Here is a 12,506-nt window from a genome sequence, read left to right as displayed (position 1 = left end):
TTGGAAGGCTTGCAAAGGCGTTCTTACTTGCTAACAACCTTTCATTTTTGTGTTCTTTTCATTCTATTAGAAGAGGTATATTTAAGCTTGATGATTGACTCTGTTTAAGGAATTCATGCTCTTCCTGCTTATTATCGTGGAGCCATGGGAAGATTGCTGGTGTATTATTGCAGTTTTGAGTGATTTCACAATACCTTTATGTTTTGCGATATGATAAGGTAAAGTTCAGCAGCTGTAAAGTACCAAAAGAGCATAATGATTCGCAATTTGTCCAACCAGTTCTACTCTCAACTCTCAATGGCATTCAACTTTATCACTACATTTGTATCTCTAAACGAGAAACCCTAGCATTACATCCAACATGCATCCGCCACTTGCTAAGGAACCCATTTCGGAATTTGCTGAATATATAAGGTATATGCAAACGGAACCTACTTCAAAACCAACCATGCACTTTTCATTTCTGGCTACCAGCTTCAACTGGCTCAACTACCTCAGCTTCCAATGTCTCTGTTTGGGGAGGCTGTGATGCTGACTGCTGACTGTCAAACGTTGACCATTTACCCGAAATAGCCATTCCCATCATCTCATATATCTTACCACTCAGCTGTGCTGGATTGTCAGGCTGCATAATTGACATCAAGTAACACGTATGAGAATAAACACATTCACAATTATGAGCGGCATTTTGTCAACAATCAATGACTTCAAACACTTTTCGGATATTTAACATCAATTCTACAAAGCTCAAATCGCAAGATAAACCTCAGTATACGAAATGAAGTATAGTAAGATAGGTACAATATGAAAATAAAAAACTATATTCTAAGGTTGATGCAATATGATATATTTCTCAGAGGAAATAATGAGAAAAAACTTACAGTGTAACCACTAGAAACAAGTGCTGCATCATACAAAAGATCTATTGCTCTCAAGGCATCTTCATCATCTGGGTTACTCTTGAATGCAGCCTGCAGAGACGAGTACAATAAGTTCCATAAAATGATAAAGAATGAAGGTAGAGATTAAGTTTAATGTTCATCATCGTACGTTTAATTCTCTAATAATTGGATGCTCAGGGTTGATCTCAAACACCCTTCTCCCTTTCATAAACTCCAAAGTAGAGGTATCACCGACAGTTTGTGCCTTCATGAGTCTGCAAAAGAATCAATCGTGTTAAAAACTGATGCTAAAGAAATTTGCTATAAAAGGCAGCAGATCAAACAAGAGGATATTCACCTCTCCATGTTGGCAGACCAACCAAACTTCCCAGATACCAAAACACAGGGTGATGAACTCAGACGATTTGAGATTTGAACATTGGCAACTTTTTCACCCAATCGTTTCTTAATCCAATCACAAGTTCTGCTAAATTCTTCTTTTGTTACTTTTTCCTTCTCCTCATTCTTATCACCTACAGAATTGAGACCATAAAAAAAAATAAAAAATGTGTAACCTATGACTAGCATTAACCTAATTGTTGATCTAACTGCTAAGTAACTCACAAGAATAAGCTGGTACAGGCCAGAACAAGAACACACAGACTAACCTAGATCCAAATCTTCTTTGCTAATGTCTACAAAATTCTTCTCCTTGTAAGATTTCAGACTTTGAATGGCAACCTCATCAATGGGATCTACCAAATAGAGCACCTAGGAGATTGGAACCAAAAAAATTCATTCAAGATGATGCACAATAAAGTTAATCGGTATATATTTCAATATTTAATGAAGAAAGAGACATACTTCAAGATCCTTCTCAAGAAGTCTCTCCAGGAAAGGTGTATTCCGAGCACTGCTCACGCTGTCAGCAGCAAGGTAATAGATATCCTTCTGTTCAGCTTTCATGTTTTCAACATACTCATCCAAACTTATCATCTCGTCCTCACTCTGGGAAGAGAAGAATCTAAGCAACGGTGCAAGACGCTTGTGATTTTCACGATCTTCTATGCATCCCAATTTCAAATGTTTTCCAAAATTCTCCCAAAATGTCTCATAGTCCTACAATGTAAGCACATGTTAGTATACAAAAGCAAAACGGCAGAAGATGCTGATCAATTCTTATTAGCGCACAAAAGTAAGAATTACACCATTAGCCATGCTTTGTTTAAGTCTTTTTTTACAGTAAATATATTTACAAAGTCACATAAGAGTTGGAAGGGAAAACAGAGGCAGAAGATAGGAGAAAGGAGAAAATATAATGCATACTCCTTTATTTTCACTCATGGATATTCCGAGAATCATGTCGAAGGTTTTTCGAACCAAACGTTTCCTCATGATTCGTACCTTTAAAAAAAGCACAAACTTATAGTTAGAAGAATGTTAAATAAGAAAAGTAAGTTACTTTTTCAGTATCTAACAAGAACTCTGGAAAAAGATTTAGGCCGTACGATGCGACTTTCTTGAAGAATCTCACGTGAGACATTGAGAGGAAGGTCATTTGAGTCCACAACACCCTTGACAAAGCTTAGATATCGAGGGAACTATACAACCAAAAGAATACGAAGTGAGCACAAGTCAGACTACATTTGAATCAATCATATTCCTCTTATGGATAAAGGAAAGACATTTTATTACCAATTCGCCATCAAAATCATCCGAAATGAAAACTCTTTTAACATAGAGTCTTATATTCTTCGTTTTGGGATTGGTTATGTCATCCCTTCCCATAGGAGAAGCGGCTGGGACATAGAGTACAGAACGGAACTCCACCTCACCCTGCAAAACCAATATTTATAACTTAAAAATGAAATAAGAAACATTGGAGGAGTGACGCTCTAGCCATGTTAAAATTGCATAAAATTTCAACAATATTATCTTAGGACATTAAAACCACAGCCCGCTTCTATTAATTCAAGATAATTTAATCCAAAGAGACCCCCACAAACTTTTCAAAGCTGATTCAGAATAGCTTCCCACTAAGCAATGTAATTACCTCAGTTGTGAAGTGAGATGATGCTAACGGATCTGAGTACTCATTAAAAGTTTTTTTGTAGAACTCGTTGTATTCCTCTGTTGTCACCTCCTTAGGATTACGGAGCTGTAAAGATAAAATTAGTTACATAAAACATTTTAGAAATACAAATTTAAAACTTGAGCAATTCTAAACTGAGACCTAAAACCTCACCCAAATTGGCTGAGTCTCATTTGTAAGCTCCCAATCCCAATACCTCTCAACAACCTTCTTTGTTTTCTTCTTCTTCTGTTACATCAAAGTCGAAAAATAATCAATTGCATGTTGCTAATGAGCCTGTAGATGATGATAAAACTACATAAATATAAAAAGGAAACCACCTCAATCTTTTCATCTTGATCAGCCTCTTTGGCTTCAGCTGGGTCCTCATCAACTTCAACCTGTGATAAGCCAACAGGTTAGTTATCCCTAATACTAGTTGATGACTTTTGTCAAGAAAAATGCAAATGTTGATATCATGTTGAAAGCACCTCTTTAGTGATTCCCTTCTCCTGCCATGTGTAAATCGGGAAAGAAACAAACTGTGAATAATTCTTCACAAGCTTTTGAATCCGTTCCGGATGGGCAAAACCTTTGTCATCACGCTGAAAGCACACAGACAAAAAGAAACAAGAGATTAGTTCAAGATACCATAATAAATGAAGGTACTAAAATATTCTTCATTATTTAAGAGACCTTAAGATACAATGTAAGGCGTGTTCCTCGTGGAATGAGATTCTCTGGGTTTGTCTCCTCCCGAATAGTATATGAGCTAGCATTTGCCTCTCCTTCCCATACATATTGTTTATCAGATTTTGGACTTTTTGTTGAAACAACTACCTACAATTACAATAAAATACATTAGCAACTGCCACCACAAGAACTTCTGAATTCACGTGCTAAAATGACAAGTACTTCTTACCTTATCAGAAACCAGAAATGCTGAATAGAAGCCAACACCAAACTGACCGATCAAGTTGTTGTCAGTACCAGCATCTTTGCTTTCCTGCAAAATTGTACATTTTATTAAAGCACATAACATGTAAACCTGGAATCAGGTTAGAGAAATATTATCTTCAATATTAGACCTTTACAGCCTTCAAGAACTTTGCAGTTCCACTCTGTGCAATTGTTCCAAGACAATCTACAAGTTCTTGTCGTGTCATACCAATGCCTGAGTCCCTGTAGCAAGCAAAGTAAGAATATAAGTATTGCTAAAAGCAAATCCACAACCAAAGCATCTTACAGCTCATATTCTTACGTAATTGTTATTATTCCATTGTCTTTGTCAGTTTGGATACGAATGTCAAGATCAACAGCATCCTTCGAAAGCTGAGGATCAGTAACACTTAGATACCGTAACTTGTCCAAGGCATCACTTGCATTGCTGTTGAAACCAAAAAAAAAAAAAAAGTTAGATTTAATGATACCAATTACGCAGGCCCTTATATAACTTTAGATTAAAGATTAATTATTGAAAAGACAACTCTGTAGTCTGTACTCTGTTGTATCTAAGCATTACTGACATCTTTTCAAATTACAAAATAAAAAAAATGACATCACCACAAATATTATACCAGATCAGAGAGGAAATAAAATAACCATACATAGTTCTATTGTATTTCATGCAGCAAGCAGAGATCGTTAAATGCTAAGAGCATGAAGAAATTGACCCATCTAGAATGGAAAAGGTTAAAACTTCAAATTGTTCCTTATATCTAAACAACCTAACAATAATATTAAAACATAATTGGCGAGCTTGTTTTTATTGTAAAAATCATTATATTTTAATAATCCAGGGATGGAAGAACAAATTCTCGAAACATGCCTGATAAGCTCCCGAAGGAACACCTCTTTGTTGCTGTACAAGCTATTGACAATAAGATCCATGAGACGACTAACCTGCCAACATGTATGAAACAGTAGCATTATAAATAAAACTCAGGAAAGCAGTAGCATAAGAACTATTATACACGTCGGGGCCTTAACATACCTCAGCTTGATACTCATATTTCTCAGCTGGAGGTGGAGGTGGATTTCCTGAATCAGATGCTGCCGCGGTTGACTCGTATCGGCTTCCCAAAAACAAATCATTTTTCAAGTTCAATTGAGAGGAATGTCTGGTCGTGTTACATTTCCCTCCAGTTATTGCTGAGTACCACCTGGTACTATTATCACTCTCCACTGCCTGGTCACAGTGAAACAAGGATTAATTAACTAAAACTAATAAAATCGCAAATCATACTACAATAGAATACCCGATTGAAAAGTGTCATAATCAAAGTGATTTCATAAATCCTTTTCGTTAATCATTATCAAGAAAGAAGATGCGGAAAAGATTAAAAAAGTAAAAAAAAAAACCTTCTCCATTAGTTCTCATTAATTCTCACTTACAAACTAAGCACAAAAATATAATTATTTAGAATAAAACAAAATAAAGACTTTTCCTTAAGTTTCAGTGAAACGAAAGCAAGATTTAAATGGTGAGAAATGAGAAAGAGAGTACCGAGACAGGGATGGGAGTGGAGAAGGAGATTGGAGCAGCCGCAGCGATCCGGTAACGAGTAGCGGGGGCGCGAAGGGCGGCCGATACCGAGCGCCGGGAGAAGCGATGCATCATTGAGAACTGGAGAAGAGATGCAAGCGAGCGAGTTTCGGTAAAGTTGAGAAATGGTAACTCAGTGAGTTTGGTTCCTTTGGGTGCGATTAAGGGAGAAGTAAAATTAATATATTATAGTGCGAAGGTTTTAGTAGGGTTTTTCCCCTTTCGGAAGCTTCTGGAGTTAATAACTTAGGACTTTAGATTGAGGGTAGAAATTCGGTACGTTAGGGTCTACGCTGGGAGTCCTTTATACAAATTCGAATAGGCGGCTCTCGTTATGCCACGTCATCAATTTTAAGAAAATTTATCAAAAATAGACTATATATTGAATATTTATCACATAAAATAAAAGGCCCAATCAGAAACACTGAACCTTTTAAGCGGAAACAAACAGAAAACCCCAAACCTTAAATCGATAAACCAAGCCAATGCTTCTTCACTTACAAAGCCTATACACGGCCATTCAACATTATGTGAATATTAAATTATGGCTAAATTTTCATTTTGGTCATTTAATTAAAATTGTTATAATTTTATTTTTAAATTAATTAAAATTTTTTATTTAAGTTATTAGGTTGTTAAAATCGTTATTATATAAATTTTTTTGTTTGCACTGACTGCACTAATCGAAAGCTCTTTCTCCTTCCTTATTACAATTTAGTTTTTTTTTATAAAATAACTTTGAACGTTAAGAATTTGCGAACCAAAATTTAAATAATTTTTTTCTCTAATCTTCGAAACTGATCGTCAAATTGACTTGGATTTAAGCTATGTTCTTCTCTTGGCTAATAGATATTGATCCACAGTATTGATCGTCTAGAGTGGAACTTTGCTTTAATAAAATACTCAACAGCTCAATAACTTAAATAAAAACTTTTGAATAGTCAAGTGACTTAAATAAAAACTTTTGAATAGTTTAGTAATCAAATTGTAACTTTTTTAGTTAAGTGATCAAAATAAAAACTTATCCATAGTCTAGTGACTAATGGTGTAGTTACCCAAAATTTAATTTTTTTTAAAAAAATCATTTTATCCAAGTTCATAAATTGGTTAGATCTCGTAAACGAAAATAGAAATTTTAATCAAAAATTTATTTGATACACCGTCAGTGAAATTTTTTAGACTTTGCGAACAAGTTAAGGGTTTAACAAGTGTGTTATAAGATGTAAGAGAAAAAAAAATTAATTACATAAATAAATGTGACACTTATCACACACTTAACTCAATTGTAGAATTTTAAAAACTCCGCTAACAATATAGCAAATAATTACTCATTTTAATCTCTCGTCTTGTTACAACTTAATTACTAGGTAACATTACATTAACATTTAAACATACAGTTAAACTTAGTCCTACAAACACAAATAGGAACACGAGTCCAAGTTATGGCGGAGTTCCAAACATAGTTACCAAGGCTTAAATGATGGTCGGATTACACAGAAACATAAAACAAGTCAATTTGCAATACATAACAAAAATCTGCGAAGCAGGGCCACACGACCGTGTGCCCTGGCCCTGTAGAAGGGTCTAGGCCGTGTGAAGGAGGTACACGCCCGTATGGCCAAGTTACATTGTAACACCCCGTACCCGAGACCGTTGCCGGAGTCGAACACGAGGTGTTAACGGACTTAATTCATTAATTAAACAGCTCATACAATTCATTTTAAAATTTCCAGACAAGCTGGCTAACTGCATCACAGTCGCTTTAAAAATCATATCTCGAGTTACGAAACTCGAAATCCAATTCCGTAAATTTTTCCTGAAACTAGACTCATATATATATCTACTAATTTTTTTCTAGAATTTTTGGTTGGGCCAATTAGTACAGTCTATTAGTTAAAGTCTCCCCTGTTTCAGGATTCAACTACTCTGACCTCAGTGTATTACGAATTAGATATCTCCCTGTACAGAGCTTCAATGACTATTCCGTTTATCTCTAATAAAACTAGACTCAATAAGGAATCTGTACATATAAAGCATGACTTCTAATTATCTTTGTAAAATTTATGGTGAATTTCCAAATTCAGAACAGGGGATCCAGAAATCGCTCTGGCCCTGTTTCACAAAAATTTAAACGTGTCATAAAATATAGCTCATATACCTGTTTCGCTTATTCCATATGAAAATAGACTCATCAAGCTTCGATTCCATAACTTATTCATTATTTAATTCCATTTCTACTATTTTTAGTGATTTTTCAAACTCACGTCACTGCTGCTGTCTGAATCTATTTTATGGTAAATTTTACCTATTTCATGGTTTCCATGGATTAGCTAGCAATTTGACATACATAATACCAAATATGATCATGATTAGCCATTCCAATGGCTAATCATTACCAAGCATTTCTATTTCCATACCACTCAATAACCATATCATAAGACCATATATACAAAATGATTATAATGCTATACATGCCATACTCAAAATATACAAGCCATTATGCCAAGATGGTATACGGATAGTGTGGCGTGCCTCCGACCGTTTCCGATTTTCGAGCTGGCTTGTCAACACTACAAGGAATGAAAAGGAGGGAGTAAGCATAAATGCTTAGTAAGCTCACATGCAAATAGCAAGTAACATAACCATATAAGCAAACATAAAACATCATTTGCATAATCATCACCAAGACATTCATATCACCTTTTCATTTATCATCTTACCATATTGTTGTTATATCGAGTTTTCAACCCGAGGGTTAAGTACATACCTGTTCAAAGTATCCATTTCACAACACTTACCAATACGTCCCTTTCATCTTAAGTATTCCTCCATTTGAGTAGAACTTTACCGTTGAACACATCGAATATAATTCGGATACATGGAAAGTTTGCACATAAGTGCCACATATGTAGCCAAGCTACCATGTAACCCGCCCATAAGTGAACTCGGACTCAACTCAACGAGCTCAGGCGTTCGCATCCATAAGTGAACTCGGACTCAACTCAACGAGTTCGGATGCCTAGTTACATCTCACGAACTCGGACTCAACTCAACGAGTTCGGACGCTCGCATCCATAAGTGAACTCGGACTCAACTCAACGAGTTCGGATGCTCAACCATCCTAGTGACATGTCACTTGTATCCTCATCTATTCCTAAGGTTCAAACGGGCTTTTTCCTCGAACACTTATCCTTGCCGTCTTCCGTAGAATGCCGAAATCAATACTCAGTAACAATTATATTTAACAAGTAGTTCGCATAATTTGCATATTATTTGAAATTAACCACAAGCATACATTTCATAATAAAATTCAGCATAACATATAATTAACATCAATAACTTAAAATAACCATTATGCTACATTATTTACACATGAACTTACCTCGTATGCGAAAATGGCTATTTTACCATTTAAATCCACCACTTGGTATTTTCCCCATTTTAGCCCAATTTCAGTTTTCCTTGCTCTATCATTTAAAATATAGTCTAATTAGGACTCACATTATTCAAATTGACCCAAAATCATATTTTGGAAAATTTACAATTTTGCCCCTAAACTTTTGCATATTTACACTTTTGCCCCAAAGCTCGTAAATTAAAATTCAGCCTATTTTCTTATGTTTTATGACATGCTGATCATTTTTCCTTCTATGGCAACATCAAATTCTCACTCTAACATGTACTTATGACTATTAGGTATTTTTACCGATTAAGCCCTTTTGCTCGTTTTCACTTAAAACCGAGTAGTACAAGTTGTCTAACATAATTTAAAACCTCATATTATATCATAAAACACCAAAATACACAAATTTCACTTATGGGTATTTTTCCAAATATAAACCCTAGGTTAAATTATTGCTAGCATAAGCTAAATCGAGCTAGGGACTCCAAAACGTAAAAATCATTAAAAACGAGGCTAGAACGGACTTACAATCGAGCTTGGAAGCTTGAAAACCCTAGCCATGGTTTCTCCTTGCTATATTCGGCCATGGGGTTGAAGATGAGCAAAATTGGCTTTTAATTTTGTATTTTAATTCATTTTACCCCTAAATGACCAAAATGCCCTTACTACTAAACTTTCCAAAATTCCATCCATGTCCAATTTTTGTCCATAGACTTAGAAATTGGTAAAATTACTCTTTAAGGACCTCTAATTAATAATCTAATTCAATTTTATGCAAAATACTTCTAGAACACAAGTTTTGCAATTTATTCAATTTAGTCCCAAATTTCAAATTAAGCACTTTATGCATAAAATTTCTTCACGAAATTTTCACACAATCATGCAATCATATCATAGACCTTAAAATAATCATAAAATAATTATTTATATCTCGGATTTTGTGGTCACGAAACCACTATTCCGACTAGGCCCAAAATCAGGATATTACATACATGGCCATGTGAGTAGCCCGTGTAACTCTCTGTCCAAAAGGGCCAAAATAAGGTGTAAAGTAGACACGGTCGTGTGGAAATCTCACACGCCCGTGTGGCTAAGGGACATGGCTATGTGTCCAAGGCACATGCCTGTATGAAAATCGAAAAAATCTCCAAACAGTAGCCACACAGTAGTGTAGCACCAAAAATTGTCGAAAACCTTAATTTCCCAAATGCACACTGCCATGTGGACTGCCCGTGTGTGACACACGCCCTTGTGGCCACCTGCGTGGTCACGAAACCATACAGAAACAGGCTGAAAATCGTGCTTTAGGCAATGAAATAGTCCTCAACCCTTGGCAGTTTAGAAATATACCAAAATATGTAGAATTTCACGCAGTTCAATAGCAATATAATACTTCAATTAATCAATCTCAAAAACACACAAGAAATTGTCGAATTCCACAAAATCCAACAGCAATGCGATAACAAAATTAAACAGTTTCATAACACACACCTTAAATCGAAACCTTGATGCCAAGACTGATCGATTCGCTCCCACTAAACCATTCGAAAACCCGATTTAGAAAGCAATTAGACGGAACACACGAAGACGACTAACCCTTAACCAATCGGTAAGTAACATATATGTAAAAAATAAAAAGAATAAGAAAAGAATTGAAGAACGGAAGGAACCCCAACAAAATTCTAAAAATTTGGGAAACAAAAGGAAACAGTAAGAGAAGAACGTGAAGAGAAAGTAATGGAAAAAAACGTGATATTTGTTTTATGAGAACAACTTCTTTTTGTAAAAAATAAAATAACAAATACTTAAATAGTTTAACACAAAATCAAAACATAACTTAAACCAAAATTCGAATAAAACCAATTATTCTTTAACACACATGAGGATTCAAACCTGAAACCCGAAGGTAAACTAACACACATCCAACCACCGAACCAACAGCCTCATTCCGACATTAGAACGCAAAAATAAACCCAATTGTTCAACCTACTCACTAACCCTTACTTCAAACCTTAAAACCTCTAACCCCAAAATACGAGGCGTTACACACTGAATCTCTGTCAGACACTATGGATGAAGGTACCCCATGTAGGCGAACTATCTTAGAAATATACAATTTAGCTAACTTTTCCAATGAATAACTGGTATTCATTGGAAGGAAATGAGCTAACTTGGTAAGCCAATCAACTACCACCCAGACAACATTCTTTTTAGATGGACTAAGGAGTAACCTTGAAACAAAATCCATGGTGATCCTATCCCATTTCCATTCGAGAATTTCCAAATGATACAACTTTCTAGAAGGAACTTGATGTTCTACCTTAACCTTCTGACAAGTCAGACAAGTTGAGACATACTCCAAATTTTCCTTCTTCATACCCAACTACCAATAGGAGTCTGTGATAACCCGAATTAGGGCCTAATTAGAATAGTGGTTTCGAGACCACAAAATTCGAGATAGAAATAATTATTTTATGATTATTTTGAGGTCTATGATATGATTACATGATTGTGTGAAAATTTCGTGAAGAAATTCTATGCCTAAAGTGCTTAATTTGAAGTTAAGGACTAAATTGAATAAGTTGCAAAACTTGCATTCTAGAAGTTTCTAGTATGAAATTGCTTTGAAATATTAATTAGGATGTCTTAAATAGAAATTTGACCAATTTCTAAGTTTATGGACAAAAATTGGACATGGATGGAATTTTTGAAAGTTTAGTAAGGAAGGGCATTTTGGTCATTTGGATATTAAATGAAATAAAATGGGAAAAATAACACAAAAATGATCATCTTCTCCATAAGTTGCTGCCAAAATTTTCTCTCCACCATAGCTAGGGTTTCAACACTTTTAAGCCTTGATTGTAAGTGATTTCTATGCCTGTTTTTAATGTTCTTTACAATTTTGAAATCCTCGTAGCTCGGTTTACCTATTTCTACCAATATTTTGAGCTAGGGTTTATATTTAAAATTTTACCCATGGATGATCTGTATGAATTTTGATGTTTTATGGTAGAATATGAAGTTTGAGATTGTGTTAAAAAACTTTTGCTAAGTGATTTTTCGTAAAAACGAGTAAAATGACATAATCGGTAAAAATACCTAATATTCATAAGTACATGTTAGAGTGTGAATTTGATGTTGCTATAGAAGAGAAAAATGATCAGCATGTCATAAAACATAAGAAAATAGGATGAGGTTTAATTTACGAGTCTTGGGGCAAAAGTGTAAATATGTGAAAGTTTATGGGCAAAATATTAATTTTGCCAAAGTTCGTACTAGGGGCTGTTTTGATGAATGTGTGTATTAAATAAATTAATTTGGTATTATATATCAAGAGAAAAGAGATTCGAGTCGAGATTGGGGGAAAAATAAAGTTTACGAGGAATAGGCTCGACTATTCTCATTTTGTATCGAGGTAAGTTCATATGTAAATATTGTAATATAACCGTTATTTTAAATCATTTAATGTTATTTATAGGATATTATGATTTTTATCATGCAATTCTATGCTTTGTGGTCATTGTTGGACAACATGCAAAAATTTTATGAATTATGTGAAAAATGTGAAAGACTACCGAAGTATCGTCATTGGTATTCCAAGGAGAA

General features: G+C 34.8%; 1 protein-coding gene across 1 annotated transcript; it reads right to left on the bottom strand.

The window, feature by feature from the left end:
* Positions 1-240: 240 nt before the first annotated feature.
* On the bottom strand, positions 241-5,775 carry LOC108470014 (heat shock protein 90-6, mitochondrial). Its single transcript, XM_017771189.2, has 20 exons — positions 5,459-5,775; positions 4,946-5,140; positions 4,781-4,854; positions 4,214-4,339; positions 4,041-4,134; positions 3,875-3,958; positions 3,649-3,792; positions 3,444-3,557; positions 3,294-3,353; positions 3,127-3,201; positions 2,935-3,039; positions 2,577-2,717; positions 2,390-2,482; positions 2,208-2,285; positions 1,746-2,000; positions 1,550-1,652; positions 1,240-1,414; positions 1,051-1,156; positions 882-971; positions 241-625 (listed from the first exon to the last, which is right to left on the bottom strand). The coding sequence occupies exons 1-20, from the start codon at positions 5,570-5,572 to the stop codon at positions 458-460; spliced, it is 2,394 nt and encodes a 797-aa protein (XP_017626678.1). The 5' UTR covers positions 5,573-5,775; the 3' UTR covers positions 241-457.
* Positions 5,776-12,506: the final 6,731 nt, after the last annotated feature.

Source organism: Gossypium arboreum, chromosome 7, assembly GCF_025698485.1.
Source record: "Gossypium arboreum isolate Shixiya-1 chromosome 7, ASM2569848v2, whole genome shotgun sequence".
NCBI lineage: Eukaryota > Viridiplantae > Streptophyta > Magnoliopsida > Malvales > Malvaceae > Gossypium > Gossypium arboreum.
Note: the sequence above shows the minus strand (reverse complement) of the source record. Positions and strands in the feature narration are given on the sequence as shown.

Excerpts from the sequence above, each read along its gene's own strand:
- LOC108470014 (XM_017771189.2), bottom strand. The coding sequence starts at position 5,572 with ATGATGCATCGCTTCTCCCGGCGCTCGGTATCGGCCGCCCTTCGCGCC. Across the intron at positions 3,558-3,648 it reads GCCTTACATTGTATCTTAAG|CGTGATGACAAAGGTTTTGC; the intron begins GTCTCTTAAATA and ends GTGTGCTTTCAG. Across the intron at positions 1,157-1,239 it reads TGGTCTGCCAACATGGAGAG|ACTCATGAAGGCACAAACTG; the intron begins GTGAATATCCTC and ends ATTCTTTTGCAG.